The 22,202-nt window shown below is 40.4% G+C and overlaps 2 protein-coding genes across 2 annotated transcripts; both read right to left on the reverse strand.

Moving 5' to 3' along the window:
* Nucleotides 1–763: 763 nt before the first annotated feature.
* On the reverse strand, nt 764–11,972 carry LOC309451480 (uncharacterized protein; the record flags this gene model as incomplete). Its single annotated transcript, XM_082075162.1, has 7 exons — nt 764–880; nt 2,236–2,370; nt 3,864–4,006; nt 5,314–5,506; nt 6,680–7,665; nt 10,217–10,412; nt 11,859–11,972. The coding sequence occupies 7 exons, from the start codon at nt 11,970–11,972 to the stop codon at nt 764–766; spliced, it is 1,884 nt and encodes a 627-aa protein (XP_081931288.1).
* A 1,856-nt stretch (nt 11,973–13,828) lies between these two features.
* On the reverse strand, nt 13,829–20,723 carry LOC309451481 (uncharacterized protein; the record flags this gene model as incomplete). The annotated part of the gene is made up of 9 exons (XM_082075163.1): nt 13,829–14,111; nt 14,474–14,630; nt 16,398–16,466; nt 16,905–17,096; nt 18,023–18,106; nt 19,056–19,136; nt 19,848–19,934; nt 20,154–20,385; nt 20,664–20,723. The coding sequence occupies 9 exons, from the start codon at nt 20,721–20,723 to the stop codon at nt 13,829–13,831; spliced, it is 1,245 nt and encodes a 414-aa protein (XP_081931289.1).
* Between the last annotated feature and the right edge of the window lie 1,479 nt (nt 20,724–22,202).

The raw sequence follows: 22,202 nt of genomic DNA on the forward strand, positions 1-22,202 counted from the left end.
TACCTGTAAATGCTAAAAACAAACAAACAAACAAGTAAACAAACCCAAAGCTTAAGTAATATTGAAGAAAATAAGAAGCACTTTAATATCCTAGTAGCTCCAAAAATTAAAAAACCCTGCAATTACAAGATGGGCACTATCATTTACAAGCAAGAACCATCTGCTTGTACCTCAGAGCAATTAGAAGTAAAACATTACATTATTCAAAACAAAGACACTAAAAAAATGGAGATGTTAATTCAGTAGCTATCCCAGAAAGGCCACGTATGCAATACTGAAGAACATGCTCTTTTCAAACACAAGTTCAACACTTTTTCCCCTAAGAATGTGCCTTCAGATATAAACAGTGAATTGTGTTGGAAGCCCTCACAGCAACTAGTAGAAAAAGCTTGATCAAAAACAGAGCAACACTTTCATGGTGAAATAAGCTCATTTGTAGGCTAAAGTGGAAAACTGACATCTCCCTTCCCCTTTCTTTACCTTCCTCATCATTTGACCTCATGGATCCAGCACCACTGGAAGATATGCTGTTACTGAGTTGCCCTGAATGCAAGAAAACATTTTCATAATTTCTTCTCAATTTTATATTTCCTGTTAATATCCTAAGCAAACAGTTATAAATCAAAACAAATTTATTTCAGCAATTTCCACAAAATGATTTAAATAGGAAGAAATATTTTTAGTTAAGTTAAACTAAAAAAATACTTTAAAGACATTTCTCTGCTGTTCTAATTTCTACATTTACAACCCATTTAAAAACATTTTAAATTAAGGCAAAACTACCATGATCTCTCAGCTTTTTGAGAGTCTTCGCAGCAAAATTGAGGTACATTTTTTTACTGCCACAACGGTCATAAATAGATTGCTCTTCCATCAGGGCCTATATTAGAAAAAAAAAAAAAAAAGACTGAGTTACTGGAGCACTGTACATTCTACAAAAGGCACTATTTGGAATCTGAGATTCTGAACCTAAAGGCAGATACATGTGCAAGTAATGTCCCAAATCTGAAGTGCAACAGAAGGTACAAAGTCAGATGGATGAGACACCTAGAAACACAAATTCAGCACTTATGAAGCAAAGATCTGTGAAGGAAATCAGTGCTCTGACTCAGAATTTAAATCTAACACTTGTGGAAATTTGAACAGTCTTAGTCTGTGGCTACAGGCAGCTTTTTCCAATACTGCTTCAAAGGAGGCATTATTACTTTATTAGGTCAAGAAATGTTTCCTTAATTTTCTTTCTGTAAAGTTGTGAGAAACAGAAGTGACAGGAATGTCCAGCACCTTTTAACTATGAAGGTGCACAATCAAGGAGCATTTTAATTAATCTCCTGGGGGCTGGGGGGGAAAAGCTTCATCCCTGTTTTTATTTTATTGTCTATGCAGATAATGTAAACAGTGAAAGAGAAGCTAATTTCAGGCATAAACAGCACCTTCTAACAATCACTACAGTACAGTTCAGAAGCTACAGCCTCTATAAACAGAGCAAAAGAGAAAGTGAAAAACTGGTGAAGCTGAGAAATAACACAGGAGGAAGTTAAAGGGAAGGTAAAAGAAACATTCTTAGTGAGAGAAAAGTCAGGCATAGCAAGACATGCTGCGTAACAAAGAGAACACACTGTAAACGGCAGAGTAGTAACATCTGACGTTTTACAAGCTTTCATTCAATGGAGAATACACACACAGAGTATTATCATGACAACTCCATAAGTCTTTTGACTTCCAGCAGCCAAGAAATTTATCACCTAAAGGTGTATGTGTTGGCTGTAAGCCTGAGCAGCACTTGGAGTGGTGTGAACAGTAAATACAAGATGCAAGGGGCTCAGAATGATTGAGATATTTATGATTGTTTTTCACACATGTTCTCCTTCTGTCCTGACTAGATCTCAAAGTCATTATTATGTTCCAAGAAGCCCCCAGTACTCACAAGATCTTTGTTTTGAATTTGCAAAAAAAAAAAAAACACTTTATACTAAAATAACATACCTTTTTGGAAGCTAATTAGCAGTGCTAAAGACAAATGTTTTTATTCAGATAAAATTGAAATTGATTGAAAACACTATGAAGTATAAGACTGAGTACATTTAACTTCTGATTTCCAAAAAGTCTGAAATACTTGCTTTAAAAAAAAAAAAAAAAATCAAATAAAAGAACCCCGCCAACACACTGTTGAAGCTAAGACCTACTGATTTAATTCAGAAGCAGAATCATAAAGATCTACAAAACATTACAAACTTTGTTGATAGCTTCATTCACTGTGCTGCAAGATTTGAAGCATTCTGCAAAAAACATGCTGATATATCGATGTCTTGTTTCAAGTGGCACTTTGGATATTGATTGTGAAATAAAAGGCCCTCTCTGTATAGAAGTCTGTAAAACAAACACACACAAATAAAACCACAGCAACAACAATTACTAATGTGGTCAATATATAAAAAATAACCCAAAGAACTAAAATCAGTTCTTTTCCACATCCTTAGAGGAAAAAAAAAAAATTAAACATTGCTGAATAGTTATTCAGAAAACTGGAGCTGCACATGACAGGGAGCCAGAAACAACCATCAGAAATAGTAGATATAGAGGTTTTCCCTGCTTGAACTAAAAGTATGCTTCTGCTCACAGTTATGTGAGGTCTCAAGACTATTTTTTTAACTTCTTTTTTCTTAGAGGAAGCTCAGTCCTTCAGCAAGCACTAGCAGTTATTATCTAAGTCATACTTTCAAGCTGGTCTTTATTTCAGACAGTGCTTCATTGAGAGCAAAAACTAAGGACCAAATGAACTAGACTAAAAAAACAGTTTCATTTTAGGAACCTACAGCCTTTGTTAGACAATGCAATATAGAGGTTTTGCTTATCACGATACGCTTATTTTAACAAAAAGCACAGAAGTTAAAATCACATTCAAAAATCTGGCAGCTCGTCAGGTTAGCCATGGTACCTTCACACCCAGAGAGGTCCAAACAATTACTGCACTGTGTGTATCAAACAAGGAGCAACGTGTCTACGCCACATGTATTTTCTAAGGAAGATCCTTTAAGAGCAGCATTTAAATGTGTGTGCAACTACCAAGGAGAAGGTTATTTTTGCATAAAGCAAGCAAAGGCAATGTGTATCATGGTCACAACCCAGTCTCACCATTATTGGGGCAAGCAGTACCCTATTTAGGAAACAAAAAGGTACATACTGGAGATATGAAGCACAAAGTAATTAATACCTAACATCCTAGAAAAATGACAATTACTAAACTGATTTGGGATTTTTAATTAGAAACCAAAGCACTGTGTAATTTATCTTCAGTAACCTCTGCTTTAAAAGAAAAAAAAAAAAGCTAGGTTAGAGTAATTTTTATGAAACAAGACCCTCACAATACTCTGTCACTCTAAATTACGAAGCAAAGTTGGCAATAAAAAAACCAAAAATATGCCTGCATTAACTTTCTGACAAGTTCCTTGAAATCCCTTTATTTTATAAGGGTACCTCTCTTGAAGCCAAATAAAGCCTTACATGAGATATCATCTGCTACTGTACATGGAAGGAAGTTTTAAGGGAAAATAATCAACATGCAATCATGACTAGACTGAAAACAAATTAGTACTTAATTCTCCCATTGATTAACAATTTGAATATTTAATTGCTTATGCTTTTGTAGTGCTGGCTAATAGAATCAAGGAAAATGAAAATGCAATTTGCATCACACCTTCAATTAAGCACACAGGGAACCAAGTAATTTTTTTAAAAAAAGCTATACTGGCATATCACATTATTGGCTCTACCTTATAAAATACTGTTGGAAATTAATTACAGTTTTTCCACTTCTGTTCCCATTCATATATCCAAGTTCTGCAGCAGAAACTCTACAGTACCTTGCATGGCACAAGGATGGTGCTTTTGAATGAATTAATAGGAAGTCCATAAGGCGTTGCTGTTGCAGCATCTCCTCCCAGTAGTACACACAGCTGACCACTGCAGGTTTCAAGGGGCTTAACTTCAAGCAAATTTGAAGAGGCTGAAACACACAGAAGATGAAGAATGAATCTAAACTCTAATGGTAAGCTTTGTTATTTAAATTACATTAGTCTGGAACACAGGTATTTCACAGGTCCTCTGCTGAAGCAGGGTAGAAGCAAACTAATGCACAGAACCAGATCCGGAATGTCAGGAAACACATTAAGACTTCACTTCTGCCAACAGAATTTATGCAAGTGTTCTCCCGTGTTTTTGATATCATATCTCAGTTTGAAGACACCAGAATAAAGCAGCCACGCAAGTCAAGTTAAAACCTATTTTCAAGTTGTAATGACTATGCTTTTTAAACACCTACTTGCCTGCCTTCCCTGTCCCTTTGCCCTTCCCTGCAGAAAAGCATGATAGCAAGGAAAAGCAAAACAAAACAGGAAAACCACCATTCTAACCTCATATAGTAATGGAGTCAGTTAGTGCCTTAAAGTACTGCTTTGTCTTTTTAAAGTTAGCAAAGCTACAGACCTCAGAAATAAAAAATAATTGTGATGAGATTCTGGAGCCAAGGTATCAGCATTTGACTTGCAGTCATCCTGCTTAAATTTACTTGCATCAGCACCTGTTATACAGCAAGACACATTTGCACACTATGAGATACACTAATGCATTTTATTGTTGTTCAGAAAGAATGCATACACTCTCAGAATTTCTCAACTTTATGTGAAGATTTTTTTATAGCATATGTAATAAACACACAAATGAAACTATGAAGTGGTATTTAATTAATTTAATTGCTAGGTTGGTTACTTTGTAAGCATATATTTTAAGTGACAGTAGAAGAACTGGAGGGGAAACACCATTTAACTAGCATTAAACGCGGAAAATAACTTATACTCCAGAATTTTTCACATATGAAGGACAACTGAAAGGGAGAAGAACATATGATTTACAAATTACAAGATTTAACAAATTGTTTCAGAAGGTCTGAATGCTTCAAACTAGAAACTTAACAGTTGATATCAGTACTTAAAGGGAACTCAATAGTGTTTTTTTTTTTATTCTTTCAACTTGTATATCAAAATACTTTCAACAAAACAAGTATTTTTCAGAGTTTTGGTCAAAACTGTACATGTTCAAAGAACTTAGTAAAAAATACTTGTCCCCTTTCCACTAGAGCTACCAAGACTTCAAATATAACCTTGTAGTTGGACAGGGCATCTACCTGCACAAGCGAAGCACTCACCGTCCCTGAACTCACAGCTAACATTCAACACAACAAAACACATTCAAGTGATGCTTAACTGAAGCAAAACAAAATTTAGTTTGTCAAACCTACAGATCAAACAGTCATACCCATTGGTCTAACGCTTCCAAATTGAGCAGATGAGAATCCAGATGTGGATTTGTTCTCTTCAGAAGTCATAGCAATAAAAGCTTGTCCTCTTTCAGCTGCAGACTTCACTGTCTCCCAGTACCCTTGCTGAATTTTGGCATCATGACCTTGCTGCCAAGGAGATGCTTTGAAAGGCACCGCTTCTTTATGTACCTGATATGCACATACACAAAAGCAGAGTTAACCTTCAAGTAGTTCCAATGCACAGCAAGACCATCTTAAATTTAACACGGTGCTTCTTACACTGAATTCTGCTATCAGATGCAGAGCTAAGCATGCTGTGCATTGAAGGAAAACACCAAGCTGAAAGAACTCAGGGTGGTGGAGGGGTCTTAAAGTATTACGCCTGCTTATTAGCACTGCTTCCTAAAGCACCATAAAAGCAGAGAAAGCAACAGCCACTCTGGGTTTCCAGGTGCTCTGTTATCTCATGGCACAAGCTTCCACTCCAAACTGACTTTTCAGTACTCATTAGCCTCAGCTGCTCCAGGCAGCAGCTGACTTCACCTGTCTCAGGAACCAACTCTAAGCACTACAGTATTTGCTACAACTTCAAACAGAAGAGTTGATGACAAACGCATTCTAATTAATTTCAAATTATTTTTACAACTATATTACAAGACTCAGCCAACCTGAAGTTCAACATGCATCTACAGGTAAGTTACAATGACCTTCCGGTTTATTACAAGATTATAACTTGCATAAAATTTTCCTGTGTGTACAATTATTTTCTTTTGTCCAGGACCATTTACTTTGCCTTCTAATAAACTGAGATCTACATTTTCTCCATGGGCCTATTAAGGACAAGAACAGACTATTTAGACCAACTGCTACAAAGCTCTAGACTTCAGTAATATACTGAGGACCCACTCATTCCACTGTTTCAGGGTACTTAGTCAACAACCTCATCAGGAAAATTACAACTTCATCAGTATTAGACAGTTATTTTGCATTCAGGACAGTTAAGCCACAGTGCTATGAGGCTGAGGCACTGGTACTCAAAGCTCCTACATTCTTTTATAAGTACAGGAGACTACTCGATATACAAATGCCTCTAAAACTTTGCTTATTACAGTAAAAGTAAAAATGTCTACTCCAAGGCAGGGAGCTATTCAGAACAACTTTCTACTGCAGCAAACTTACAAATCCCCCATTGTCAAACTAGACTAAAGAATTGTAAGGGTATAACTTTATCTATTAGCAGTGACGGCTCAAACATATAACCTTCACTAAGACATATTTTGAAAAAAGTATTTTAACTTATCCATACATCACATCCTCATACGCTCAGAAAAATCCCCCAGCACTGAAAAGGAAACAAAATACCTTCTCATCACCACCCTTCTTTTGTGCTTCTCTTTCAAACTCATAAAAAATTCTCCGACACTCCTCTAGAGGATCATCTGATTCAGAGCGCTCTGTGTCCTCCCCACTGGCTTCTGTTTCCTCAGCAGATGGACTCAGAGTTATCTCACTTTCTTTCTTGTTTAAGTAATAAGTTGGATATGAGTATGTATCTTCTGCACTATCATTAGCCCTGTTTTCTTCTATGCTCTGGCTTTTCTCCATATTTTTTATTATTTCCTTATAAGGTCTTTCTGCTGTGGTTTCATCTTTTGATGAGTGACCCATGCACAAGACAGGCTGTGTTACTCTTCCGCCACTCACACAGCCTTCATCAACAGTATGTTCCTGAACAAATGCTTCAAGGAATATAGTGGTTGAAGTATTCCCCTGCTTCAGAATTCCCTTCTGCACATCTGCCTCAACAGAACCAGCTGAAGATAGACATTTCTCCTCAGTATAGGCAAGGGCATCTCCTTCCTCCAAAACCATCCATATACCAGTGTTTATATCAGGCAAATAGATCTCCTTTGCTTTTTGAGAAACACTGCCTGTTTTTTCCGATTTTTTTAAACATTTGTCATTCTTAGGCAAAGTCATAATTTTCTCAGATTTTTCTTCACCCCTCCCAAGGTCATCTGCTATAGCATTATCATGTAGTTTTTCTGCACATACTACAGCAGCCAGTTCTTTGTCCCTGTTCACATTTGTGTAGTTCCTACTTATTCTTGGCTTTTTATTAACAGGTTGTGGTGTCTCATCAATGACAAGACCACATTCATCACCAGGTTCTTGAAGTTTTATTTGAAGTTTCACCAGGGAAGAACTTTTCAACCTCTTTGTGGAAACATGTCTACTCTTAAATGAATATGTCTTTGAATTCTCAACCTGATTTTCACATGGAAATACTTCTGCTGGCTTATGGTCCTGCTTAGCATTTTCATCCTCATTTGTTACAGAAGAGACCCCTGCAAAATAATTTTAAAAAAAATTATATTCAAGAACAGTTGCTGGACAACTATAATCAACGATGTATTTTTCAAATTAAAAAAACCAGACATTATTTATTTACATGGAAACTGAAACCACAGTATCTTACTTTAAGATAATTTTGAAGGGTTGAAGTGTTTATAAGCTTTTAAAAGGGGAGACTGTACTGTGATGGTTCCTTCTTTTCCTCGATTTCATTCTCAACTGAACATATTGCTATTTTAGTCCTCTTGGGTTTTTGCAAATCATCTGCCTCTCTTTGAGGGAAGACAGCTAAGAGCTCAAATGAGGTAACCCTAAATTCTATCTACAGATTTCAGCTGAGGAAAAAGAAATAATCTATTTATTAGTTCAAATGTCTCCCCTTCTTCCTCCAGGTTTTATTGCCAAACATAACATCATACGGTTTCGATTATTCCTTTGAGTAGCCTGGGTCAGCTGTACTAGCTGTGTCCCTTCCCAAATTCATGCCCACCTACTTTCTGGCAGGGCAGCGTGAGAAATAGAGAAACCAGAATCATAGAACTCTGAGTTGGAGAGGACCCACAAGGATCATTAAGCCCCACTCCTGATGGAGTTCTTGATGTTGTGCAAACACTCTTCAGCAATAACTAAAACACTGGAGTGTTATCAACCCTCTTTTGGTCATAAGCCAAAAACCTGGCACGATACAGAGCTACAAAGAAAATTTACTTCATCCCAGACAAAATCAGTACACCTCTTTACCTCAAAGAAATACTCCAAGCCACCATGAACTGGTAACAGTTCTTATCAGAAATATACATTATCTGAGAGAGGTTTTCCTCACCTTTTATGCAGGTGAGATACCATTTAGCCCACATAGTCAAAGAATAATCCTATAACATGGATTGCTAACTGGAGCCTGAGTGAACCTGGCTGGCTGGAAATCGCAGAAGCCACTTAATGATGGATGCTGGTCACCTGAAATACCTATGGACTCAGCCTTCAAGCCACATCACACTGCACAGCCAGCTGCCTGCCGAACCAGCGAGTGGGAGTCAGGAAAGGAATGACTCCATGCTGTTTGCTTTCTTTCTTTCCCTGACTGCCACAGACCTTAGCAACGACCAAAATAGCTCAGTATTTTTTTCCAGGCTGCAGCTCTTTATGCTCGAGCACAGAAACCTTTGAGAAAGAAATAGAAGGTTAGCAGTGACAGGTAACTGTGAAAAGCAGGTACTCATTGTGGGAAAGAAAGTTCCTGCTGAACTAATACTACATTCAGAGTGAGAACCTGCACTGCAGCTGAAGTTTCAGCACTCCTGAGCCGTGGAGGCAGCAAATCCGTAGCATCTGCTTAAGAAACAGACACAAAGGAATAAAAGATACTTTAATGGTTCCCTGGATTACATACTTACCAACCAACTCTTAAAACTATCAATGTAACCCACAGCAAATGCTGTGGAAGAGATAAACCCAAGCTAAAGGTAATCAGAAAGCAAGTCCAGTTTGGAAGCAGGTTGCTTTTTTCATTAACACAGCCTGTTAGCGTAAGTTTTGTGGCTCTCATTTAAAGTAATTTTAGCACTCTGGCCCTCACTTCTTGCACCCATTGACTATATTGCCAGCAGTCTGAACACACTACTAATTTTGCCAGTGAAATCTAGTTTAGATTTTCACCTGAAAAACACTTGGTCATGAAAGGAACACGTCAAACATCAAAAAAACTAGCTACAAATCGCATGACTCATTACACTTGAAAGTCGAACACCATGGGAGAGGAACTACACTTTCAGTATAAAATGCCACTGATGTGCAAGCAGGCTCTTTGTAGACTGCTGATCCCAGAATGTCAGCAAGCACCTCACAAAGATGAAAATCAACTCATATTGCAACTTCTGCTCTTCATTATAAGGACTAAAGGTCATACAACAAAAGGGGAAGGTGATACCCTCCTACCAAGACGGCAAGAAGTCATCAACGCTTTTACATTATCATACATACAGAGGTTTAAGCAATCTGCCAGTTTGCTGAAGAATAACCCCGGCCACAAAATCCAGATTATATTATAACCCCAGTATGGTCACTGCTGTTTGCCAAGGTGGGGGCATTATCTTTTTTTTTTCTTCTCCCAAGAGCAAAACCAGATCAAGATCGCAAAGACCTTCTGTTGTGCCACTTCACTCTTCAGCTCCCACACACGGTACCACCGCGACCCCGCGGCGGGAACGCGGCCACGCCCGCACCTCAGCAACTCCCCGGCCCCCGGGAACGCCCAGCTCACTCCCCCTGCAGAGGCGCGGCGGGACGGGCCCGGCCGGACCGTCCTTCCCGCCGTCCTCACCCCGGCAACGGGCAGCAGCCTCCGGCCGCGGCGGGGCCGAGCGCGGCTCCCGGCGGCATAGCGCCGCGTGCCAGTACCGGCAGCGAGGCCGGGGGCAGCGGCCCCCCGCGGCGCCGGCGAAGGGGCAGAGGAGCGTCCCGAAGCAGCTGGCGGGACGCATACGCCCCCCGCACCCGCCCCAATGAGCGGAAAGCGCGGGAAAACGCGTGTCCCACCTCCCTCACCGGCCGCTCGCTTTATCCTGGCGCCGGCCGCGTGCGCGCCCAGCCGGCCAATAGGAGAGGAAGGCTGGAGGGCTAGGGGGCGGGGCGTCCAGCCCGCCAGCCCCGTCCCGCCGGTCACTGTGGGGGAGCGGGGGTGGCGGCGGGGGCTGCTGCCCCGTCTGATGGGAACGGGGTCCGCGGTAGGAGCCGGCCAGGGCTGAAGGAAAGAAGCCAGAGAGTCGTGGTCAATGGGACAGAGTCTAGCTGGAGGCCTGTATCTAGTGGAGTGCCTCAGGGGTCAGTACTGGAACCAGTGCTATTCAATATATTCATCAACGACTTGAATGAGGGATTAGAGTGCACTGTCAGCAAATTTGCTGATGACACCAAGCTGGGAGGGGTGGCTGACACGCCGGAGGGCTGTGCTGCCATCCAGAGACCTGGACACGCGGAGAGTTGGGCAGGGAAAGAATTAATGAAATATAAAAGGGGCAAGTGTAGAGTCTTACACCTGGGCAAGAGCAACGTCAGGTTCCAGTATAAGCTGGGGAATGACCTATTAGAGAGCAGTGTAGGGGAAAGGGACCTGGGGGTCCTGGTGGACAGCAGGATGACCATGAGCCAGCACTGTGCCCTTGTGGCCAGGAAGGCCAATGGCAACCTGGGGTGTGTTAGAAGCGGGTTGGTTGTAGGTCAGAGAGGTTCTCCTTCCCCTCTACTCCGCCCTGGTGAGACCACACCTGGAATATTGTGTCCAGTTGTGGCCCCTCAGTTCCAGAAGGGCAGGGAACTGCTGGAGAGGGTCCAGCACAGGGTGACAAAGATGATGAAGGGAGTGGAGCATCTCCCGTGTGAGGAAAGGCTGAGGGAGCTGGGGCTTTTTAGCTTGGAGAAGAGGAGACTGAGGCTGACCTCATTAATGTTTATAAATATGTAAAGGATGAGTGTCACAAGGATGGAGCCAGGCTGTTCTCTGTGATATGATAGGACAAGGGGCAATGGGTGCAAATTGGAACATAGGAGGCTCAACTTAAATATGAGAAGAAACTTCTTCTCAGTGAGGGTGACAAAACACTGGACCAGGCTGCCCAGGGGGGTTGTCTCCTTCTCTGGAGACATTCAAAACCCACCTGGACACATTCCTGTGTAACCTCATCTAGGTGTTCCTGCTCTGGCGGGGGAATTGGACTAGATGATCTTTCAAGGTTCCTTCCAAACCCTGACATTCTGTGATTCTGTGTGATTCTGTGAAGGCGGAGGGGCACAGGGCCCTGCTGCAGCCCTCACGGCGGGGTCCCAGCCCGCGAGGAGGCACCTGGGCAGAGGGGATGAAGACGTCAGGCGGTGTTTGCAGTGGCGGCGTGTGAGGAGTGAGTGTCCTGCCTGCACCAGCCACCCGCTGAGGGCCAAGGAAGGAGGTGCCAGGTGACCTGTGAGTGTCAGCTGCTTCACACCCGGGAGCCGCTCTGGGTCCTGTCCATGGTGCAGTGAGAGGGTCTGCTGCCCCGGACGGTGAGAAGAACCAGGGGGGTACCCGCACTTTATGGGGAAGTGCCATGCTGCGGTGGGGTGCCCAGCTGTGTATCTGCACTGGGGGTGTCAGGAGCCGATAGGAGCACTAGGGTCTGGGCCACTGTTCTACCCCAGCTGAAGAACCACCCACCTGCCTGCTGAGAGGCTGCCCAGACGCTGTCATGACCGGATCCGCCTCACTGCGAATGAGCAATGCAGCTCCCGCCCCCCACCAAGAGTGAATGTCGGGGCGAGTTCTCTCCATGGTGGCGTCCAGCAGCGGCCAGGGGACAGATCCAGCGAGCTGTAAGAACAGAGCACCCTCTAGGCCTCTGCTTAGGGGGTTTGGTGAGCTTGTCTGTTGAGTAGCATGCAATGGTTTGTCTAGTCCAGGGGTGTCAAACTCATTTCACTAGGGCCACATCACCATCGCAGTTGCCTTCAAAGGGCCAAGTGTTATTTTAGGACTGTATAAATGTAACTACTCCAACAGCCCTACAGTCCTAAGATTACATTTGGCCCTTTGAAGGCAACCGCGAGGCTGATGTCGCCTCTGGTGAAAATGAGTTTGATGCCCCTGGTCTAGTCTATTCACTGCCCACAGACAGCATCTGCTACACACTTTGAACCTCGCTCCTACAGGTTTCATTTGATGCTCCTTGCTTTACTTACTGGAATGGATAGTCAATTTCTATCTGTTTTACCCATGGCATTCAATATTTATAATAGCCTCTCCCCTTCCACAAACACTTTTTTCCAGCCTACTTTTACGATTCCTGTTGTGGAAGTGATTCCATTGATGAATCCTTGATTGATGATCCTTGTCAACCTACCATTAAATTTTTCTGATTTTGTCTCTTGCTTTTTAAGTGTAAGGGACCAGAATTGCACTCAATATTTACAATGTGAATTAACTGGGAATTTATGGGACAGAACCATAATGTTTTATATGCTGTTCCTCTTATTTCTAGTAGGTTGAGTCATCTACCCTGTCAACTTGTACAGGTGGGTTGAGCTTGAGTACCACCCCTAAGGCAAAACTGTAATTTCAGATAGTCAAGGGCAATTTCAAAACACAGAATGCATGAAAATAATAGCAAGATAAATAGTGCAAAACTAGATGAAAATGGGCTGCTAATGTAACTGTTCCCAGCTAGCCAGTAATGTGGCTGGAAAAAAGAAGTCTGTTGGGTGCCAAAGAAGAAAATAACCAGATAGCAATATAGCATTTTGAGCTGGCCTCAGAAGACCACAGCCAGGCAATTTTTCTAAATCGGTAGCATTGCCTTGAAGGTGATACATTTTGGGTGTAATATGGAAAACCTGGGGCTTTTAGCCCCACTGCTTAAAATTTCCGTATAGACCAGTCTCTACTTCTGATCCTGGGCGTCAGGATTGCACCTTCCTTTCCCATGTTGGAGTAGTGTCATCTGAGAATTGCTGCTACTGTCAGGGGTTGGCAAAGACAGGTGTGATATTCTGCGTTTGGTGTGGTGTGAAAAAAAAATAGAGGAAAGAGAAAACTTGCATTCTCTTAAAAAAATTTACCAAGTAATATATTTTCTGTTAAAAATACCTGCCTTGCTGTTACTTGGACTTGCAGGTTATTGTATACATACAAACAGCATACAGCACTGTCATGTACACAAACATTCCAATATGCACATATGCTTACGTAACTTTCCCAAACAAAGGATATTAAAAAAAAAAAAAAAAGTTAATTATTGCCTAATTTAAAAAGTAATTATTTTTCAGAGATCCATCACTACTTTCCTATCTAGTATGTGCTGCTAATGTTGGATTGGTTGAATTAATTTCAAGAAGTCATTGTGTTTCAGCTGTTGCTTTTTAACTTGAGGAATAATGTGGAACTGTCTTCTGGCCATGGTTGTATGTCCTGGTGCTTGATTCTGAAGCAGTCAATGTTTGCCTGCAAACATTTGTGATTAAATTTCAATTAGACATCACTGTCTTATCAGAATGTAAATTTTATTTTGTTCTGTAGTGAAATTTCAAGTTACAAATTTAACGAAACACAAGTACTATTTATATAAACTTCATTGCATATCTACCAACATCTGAGTTAGAGAGCTTGTCACTCACTGTCAAATAAGATTCTATTTAGTTGTCATCTTCATTTGAGTCTTCATTTGAAATAAAACTGGCAATACTTGATGCATGAGAAATTGGTGGCATAACAAGTACAGAGTCTAGCAAAGGTACTGTTTCTGATTTTGTGCTTTTGTCATTAGTCCGTATGTCTGATGCCATTTTCTCATGCCATAGACTGCTTTCTCTAGATCTGGAAGCTGGAGAATCACAAACGATCTTCGGAAGGTCAGAATAAGATGCAGAAAACGGTTTCTGTTTTTCATCTGAGCATTTGAGATTCTTATAAAAATTCCTAAAACACAGAACAAAAATTACATTATTCTAATGAGAGGAATTCAACAGAAACTTAACAGATACCACTGAAAATGGATGCCAAATTACTGAACTTTGTTTTTTTAAAGATTTGAATTGTCAAAGGAAGCATCTCAACTTACAAGGCGATGTTTTAAACATACACTATTGGTGTATTAATTATTTTAAAATTATTTTTACCCTCACTTTTAATTTACAGTGGAAAAAGTAAGCAAATTATGTGTGCGTACAGCCTTTCTGAGCTTTTATCACATTTTTGCATAGTCTTCCATCCTGTGTTTGGAGTACCACCTTACTTTAATATCAAAATAATAAAGCACAGCACATGATTGGAAATCTTACCGTTTTTCAATGTTGTACTTGAAGATAGCCGTAAAACAGCATAACATAAATACTAAGGACCACACAAGAGTTGCACACGACACAGCAAACAATAGGTGTATTTTAAAATTGCCTTCTTTGGTTTCTTTAACTTTTGGCCAGGTACCGGTGTCTGTCACTGCAACAGTGAAAAACATCAGACCACAGTTTGCACACATGTAACATCCCGGACAAATCAACCTACACAGAAACTGATTATATCTGTGCGATTCGCAAATAAAAATAAGCACTTAACAAAAGGACTAAGTTCTGTGAAAACCCAAATCCATTTAGTTGTTGATGAATTGGCCCAAAGCACATCTTAAAGTCTTTTCACCAAAGAGGAGATGGGGTGATCTTAAAACATCTGTCAAACCATCCATTCTATATATTCCTAATTTACTGTGTGCAAAACTCATTGAGACAGCTACACTATATTCTTACATGGCAGTTCTTGGAAAAATACATTGGTTGGCTGGTATCTGATGCCATTGAGATCAGGAACTTGACTATGTGCTCTTTCATTATAAAAATATCTTTGATGCAATTAAAAAAATCCATCTCTTTTCCGCATTTCCATCTCTTATTTAAATACATAGCTAATTATTTTGTTTCAAGAGAAAAAAATGCAATTATGAGTAATTTACAAGCAGTTCACTCTTCTAGAAAGTTTTAAAACAATTTGTGTGTGACTGCTGCAACACACTTGATTGCAACCGTTACTTCTCTAACCTGTGAAAAGGAATGAAACTCGGAGCTGTCTTCAGTGAGCTCATCACTTGGTCTTTTATTATGTTAAGGTTTTTTAGTGCTTTTTTGCAGCTATCTACATATCTTAGTTTTGCTATAGTTTGTAAAGATCTAAACTCCCTCAATTTCTGCTAGATCTGGTTAATTTTCCTAAGTGCAACTTGTTGTAGTAGGCAGTACCAATCAGATCTTTTGCTTTTAGTTCTATTCAGTTTTTAAATGGTAACCAATCCTCAATCAAAAAAGGGTGCCAAACCAGTCATAGCAATACATTGTTCTACCAAGGTGGAACTCCCTGTTTGTGGTCTTCTATTACTTTCAGAGACATCCTCATAAACATTCATGAATTTGGCTCTGAAAAATGCAAGACACAGTAATAATGCAGTATTTTATAAGGATAACCTTACATTTAAGCAATAACATTTTATTGCACCTTTTGTGATCCTATATACAATTCACAACAAACAGACACATCTTTTAGGATTTTTTTTTTCCTTACAGTTTGGTTTATAGAAAAGATTTTACTTATTAGCCCTTTGTTAGAAAATGAAATGAGGTTGGTATATTTTTCTAGCTATTCAGAAATAGAAACAAGTTTGCCAGAGACACAGAAAGCTATACTTGCTGTTTCATTCAGGAATCAATATGGATAAAAAACATACAATGTCAGAAGCCAAATATTGCACGGAAATTTTGTATGTCCCATTCAGGTCAGAAGAAACTTAACTTCATCTGTGTATTTGTGCATATGTTTAACATTTTCCCTCAGCTGCAAAGTAGTAATAAAATATAACTGGAGGTAGGAAAACAAGAGATAAATCAAAGCATTATTCAAGGTTTTTGGACAGAAGCATTTTTATAGATTCAAAGTACTTATTTGCATTACTTTTTCTATACCTTGCTAATATGGCCCGTGTTAAGTTTCATCATCTTGGGACTTCATTTGTTTACCTGCTAGTAAGTGTATATCTCAAAGACATGGCTTGCCTAATGATTTTTACTTATATGATTCTCAGATGATGATGTGATAAAGTCTCTTGATTTCAAGTTTCTTCTTCATTTTAGCCCAGCAAATCTAGAACTGATGTTGTTCTTATTCTGTCTAGTTAGGATAATTAAACTTATATTTAGTCTTTTGCTGAGTCCTCTACCATACCATCCAAAGGCAGTTCGTCACTGTTGCTCCAAGGAAGAGTGTTACGGTAATGGGGACCAAATCTGGATTCTGAGGGGGAGAAAAAAAAAATCCTAAGCTAAAGCAGAAAAAGATAAATTTGAAAGTTTAACATCTGAGATGAAAGGGAAAGAAAGAAAGCGTGCCTAGGAAACCTGCTACATTATTGTCAAAAGTCTAAAAGCTAGAAAAATCAGAAATAAATGTAGTTCGCTAGCAAATATGGTTGGAAAAGTGGTAAGAACCGCTTTCTTTAGGGGGAAAAAACAAACAAACAAACAACTAATATGTTTTACTCTGTAGTACTTTGGTTAAAAAACTGCAGAACTTGAAATAGCTATGTTACGAACTTACAAACAGCAAAATAATACATGGTCTTGAGCTCAGTGAAACTGGGAAAATCATGTCAGATCAGCATGTCAAAACAGATTTTTTTAGTATGAAAGTATAATACTGGAAAGCCCAATGAAAACACAGATTAGCTGTTACCCAGCTCCTGATCTTCCCGAAAAATCTCCGCTTCTTCCCGAGAATCCTCCTCTTCTTCCTGAGAACTCTCCTCTTCTTCCTGAGAACTCTCCTCTTCTTCCTGAGAACTCTCCTTTTCTTCCTGAGAATTCTCCTCTTCTTCCTGAGAACTCTCCTCTTCCTCTTCTGCTCCTCTCGTGGTGGCTAACATTGCTACAGGCAGTAACAATAAGCTGAAGTTAGGCAGGGTGCATCTCTTAGGAAGGGAAACTAACTACTTACAAAAATCCCAATCTACATATAAATTTTAAGGCAGAGTTATTTTTGCAGAAGCATTTTCCAGATTCATATTTGATTATTGATGGCCACGTATGGAGGGCAGCATGTCATTTGTCTCTAGTGTTCTGGATGGATGAACAGTTTTTATGTGAGACCACCTTTCATGCTTCTTGACAGAGTTAATGAACGTGATAACCAGCACTAGTATGTCACTTCTATATGCAACTAGTGATGCCGCAAAAAATACATTATAGTCAATTTTCATAATCCTCAATTGTTAAGTCTAAATTGTAATGGAAATATCCTAAAGGAAGAATTCAGGCAGAACTGGAAAGAGACTATGTCAATCTGTTTACAGGCCTATGTGTGTTGACAGATACTCGTGGCTTACTTATTTTCTGCAATTAATTCTGATGTGGGCTCTCTTTGAACATGATCTGTAAACTGTGTTGGTGATCGCAAACGTCACCCATGAGCAGCAGACAGGATACCGGGATTCTTGAAACATTGTGAAATGAAGTGGGAAACTGTGGGATCTGTTTACTCACAAGTCAAATTATATCCATGAAAGTGTTTTGTTCAAAGGTGGGAGGGCAGCACAATATTCGTTCTCCTCTCTCACCTATCATTCTGTAATTTTCATTAGTAGTTTGGGGCTAATTTAAGATTTCTTGACCTAACCTCTCATTAATTTGTCTTGCTCTTTGAACAGTTGTATCAGTAATGAATGCAATACAAGATATAATTTGAGATGCACACCTGCCTGATGTGTGTGCTAGGCTCTTCTTTCCAGACCTTACTACCGCTTAAGCAGATGTATAGGGTTTCAAACCGCCTGAATAGTATCTTCTGCTACTTACTTCTCTCCTGCAAATTCTGAATACTCTTCTTTAACAGATCCTCTCCATCATCATGGTGGGACACAGATGTCCTTGCAGAATTTTCTAAATTAATACATATGAAGTTAAATATCTATCTTTGCCATATAAGTCTGGCATTTTCCAAAGAGCGCAATGGAAGTATTCTCAAAAACAGACACATCCAACTGAAGGAGATAATTTCAAACTACCCAGTTGCACTTTAGCTGATTTGTGGCTTATTAAATGCAGTAATTTTTACAGACAAATTAACCACTTTCTTATTTGAAAATCTGGATTGCACTATTCTGCAATTACCTAAAGTTGAATTGACATGAGGGTTCTGAAGGTCACATATAACATGTTTCTTCCTCTATTTTTTTATTCATAGCCCTTTTTCACTTTTAGTCTACAACATGCTTATAAATCAACAGTGCAGATTTTGAATGTGCTTAGTTCAAGCACTGAGTAGTACCACACAGTTCCTCTCTCTTCCATCTTCCCCTTCCTGATGCATTAGAGGAAGAAAGAGTTAACTAAAATCTCTTCCTTACAGGGGTATGTTATAATTCCATTCTTTAAAACGCGCTGGTATTACAAATCCATTGATTTCAAATGCTGCCAGAAAAAGAGCCAAGCTGACTTCGTCCTTCAGGTGTTCTATAGTCTGCTCTTTCCTCTGTCCCACCGCAGAGAGGCTTTTCATTTCTGTCCCAACTATGAGCACCAGGTGTGACCAAAAATTGGGGTTCTGGTTCAAGGACATAGCAAACAGGGTCCCACATGCATTTATCTGACCATGTTACTAGAAACCCCCACTGAATTTGTGTAAGTGCATTAGCCATCCAGCTGGTTTGTGTGGAGACAGCGACTCTGTGAAGCAATATTATCAGCGGGGATTGCAAACATTAAGTTCACATTGTATAAAAGGGAGAATTCCTCTTCACATAAAATTCTGAACACCTGATGCTGAAGTGACAATACCTATACTTTGTGCAACTTAATTTCATTTTACTAGTTTCTATTATGTTCTTACCAGGATTTTGTTCAACATCTGTGTTTTTTTCATCATCGTCATCATCTTCGTCCTCCTTTTCCACATAATCTCCAGGTAGTGCTAATTTGGAATAATCCAGGACATGCTTAGTCAGTAACTTCTTAGTCAAATATGTTTGTTCGTTTAAAAATGTATTTGCTGGTGATTTGACAGGCTGCAAAATGTGTTTGCTCTAACAAGTGACTAAAAACAGTCTAATAAATTACAAGCAATGCTATTCACCTTAAAAAAAATGCTGTTCTTATTTAATTAAGATCTCAATAGTCATATGATGCTGTATTTCTAAATATGGCCCATTTCCAAAGGCTGTGTACATACACTGACATTCAGGAGCTGTCTCCTGCATCAGGCTCCCACTCTCACTTTGGTCTGCAGCCTTCCCAGTACAGCATGCCAATCAGAATATTTCTCAGAGCAAATAATTATATACGCTAAGAAAACGGTATTTCAGCCTCAGGTCTGGAGTGTAAGAGAATGACTGCAATGGTCAGGAGACCAACAGCCCCTTTTTTTACCTTGTGAAATAATGTGGCTTTTCCCGCTGTGAAACAGCGAATCTGAGCAGGAGCCTGAGACTGAGAAACAGTCGGGAGTGTTTGAGTGCTACTGGTTTGCAGTTCCTGGTGACAGAACTCTGCCATGTGTGTGCAAGACTGACTGTCCCTGCACCTTTAGAGAGCACAGGGGCAATTCTCAATTCATCTCGTATCTTGTTTCACAGGACTGCAAGCAGATGCTCTCCTGCCTGGTGCTGCAAGCCCTCAGGGTTACCTTCTGCCTGGATGCTGTGTGGCCGCTGGAAGCGCGGGACAAGCTGTACAAGCTGTACGGACTTGTGTCTCCTATGGAATTTTGCACCTGCACACAGGCAGAGAAAGTCAAACTGTAGAATCCATTTTCAAAACAGTGCTACCACAGTGGAAGGGAACAGTCTAATTAAGCTGAGGAAAAGCTTAATTCAACTAAAAAAAAATTAATAAATATGTTCTGCCTTTTTTGTTTGTTTGTTTTTTAATCTAGCAGAACACAAGCTCTGTAATAATTTTTTACCAGCATAAATTTTTGATTAGAACATACCGTGAGGTGAAATCAATTTTCTGGTAGTCTCTGCAGACGTTATAAGGGATAAAAGGACAAGCAAAATGAGATTCATCGTGGACACGCCGCTCCTGCTCCAGAGCTGCCTCTGGCGCCTGTGCTCGCGGTGCTGGGTCCCCGAACTGGAACGGGTCCCCAAAGGCGGGCACTGTGACGTTATCTCCAGCCGGGTGGGGCTGTCACGAGGCAGGAGGAGGAGGGGGCTTGACCCCTGATTATGCCGGGATGAAGCGGACACGTCCTTAAGTTGGCCCCACACACGGAGCTGCGCAGCGCGGCGCGGACGCAGAAGGACCGAAGGGCTCCTGTCCCGTGTGACTCCTCACGGCTGAACCGTGGTGTGGGTGCGCAGAGCGGGGGACGTGCATCTGACATCGCCATTTGTAATACATCCTGTTCAAAATCTAAATAAAACGCCTCCTGCTGAAGTCTTACTGCAACACACATGCTGTGTGACTCGACCTAGAAGCAGGAGAGCCAATACCTTACCTTTCCGTTCTCACCTGTCATTTTTTGCCTTACTGCAAGGCACACCTGTTTCAAACGCATGTTTCCAGTTACAAAGTTTTTGTTTAACGACCTTGCTGCTTCAAAATACGTATTTACACAATGGACTTCCAGTAATATTTGGCATGGTTTACTTTAAATGAGGTAGGAAAGGTATCCTATTCCTGATCTGTAACAGTTTGTCAAACTAGTTGCGACTGCCACTGTGCCAAAGCCTTTTAAATAAATTTTAAGGCGTGAGAACCATTCTAGCTGATGTGAACTGAAAAAAAGGGCAAAAAAAGCGCGAAAGATTGAAACCACAAACCGCTATGATCTTATTTAAATAAGTGACTAGCTCCCTCTGCTGACTGTAGAAAGAAAAGTCAGGTTTTTAAAAGGTAAAAAACCCAATGCACTGAAAGATAGTTGCAGAACAAAAATATGAGGAAAAACTGGGCTGTGAGAATAATATACTAGGAGAAGTCCCTAGTTTGTAAATACTTATTTAATCAACACTAACATGAGCTGACTTACTGTTGATCCACATTGCTCACATAAGCAAGAATTTTAAAGATGATAGAATAATTCAAAGGTGATAAGGAAAAGCGTTTCTGGTGTGGCACATACAGATCCAGTCCATAGCTGTGGGCAGTTCAGTAAAATGAGTGTTCTCCGTAATATGAACTGTGATCTTGCAGCCATTGCCCTTCCTAGAGGCATCCAGCTTCAGCTCTAACAGTCACTACTTTTTCAAGCTTTCATTCAGACACAAGCACTTGAGACCTTTTTGGTGTAAAACATCACATCTTTTTTAACATCAGAGACAAGTGCATCTTTCTCTGGAGACAGACACAGTCTCAAACTCTGAGCTAGACGGTATCCAAGTGATAAATCCCTCACTACAGGTGAGAGGAACAACACAGAGGTGACTTGCATGCGGTAATTCCCTTCAGAGTCATTGTGGTTAGTTCACAGTAATTCAAGTTAAACAGAACAGGAGCCTTATGATTAAGCATAGCGTGGTTGCTTAGGGTTCTTATTCAAAGCAGCCTAGAAGTGATTGAATAGTTAATGGCCATTGTTAATGGGACATAAAGCAACATTAAGAGGTACCAGGAAGTTTGTGCTGCAAGACATCAGCAAATGTGATTTTGAGCTGAGAGGTCGAGTTAGCAGAACTGGACACATGGTAAAATGGAGGTAATGGAAAACAAACAAACAAATGCCTAAACCAACATTTTGGAAGATACTAGAGTGAACAGACTGAGGTGAAGAAGTAACAAGGGACTCTGGATGGTCACCAACAGTCTTTTACACCAGGGTCCAATGATGTATCACCAAACTGAAGGAGTACTCCTTTTTTTCCTTGTATTGCTGTTGTGGGGAGGATGAATCTTGAATGGAAAAAAAAGAAGGTGATGATGAACATAGAGGAGGAGGGGGAAAAAGAGAAGGAAAAAAACCCTTGCCAATGTTTAAACCAAAGCCACTGGCTTCAAATTATTCTCCCCCTTTACACTGCAAGTTGCCTTGAAGTCA

This window comes from Streptopelia decaocto, assembly GCF_964273445.1.
Source record: "Streptopelia decaocto genome assembly, chromosome: Z".
Taxonomy (NCBI): Eukaryota; Metazoa; Chordata; class Aves; order Columbiformes; family Columbidae; genus Streptopelia; species Streptopelia decaocto.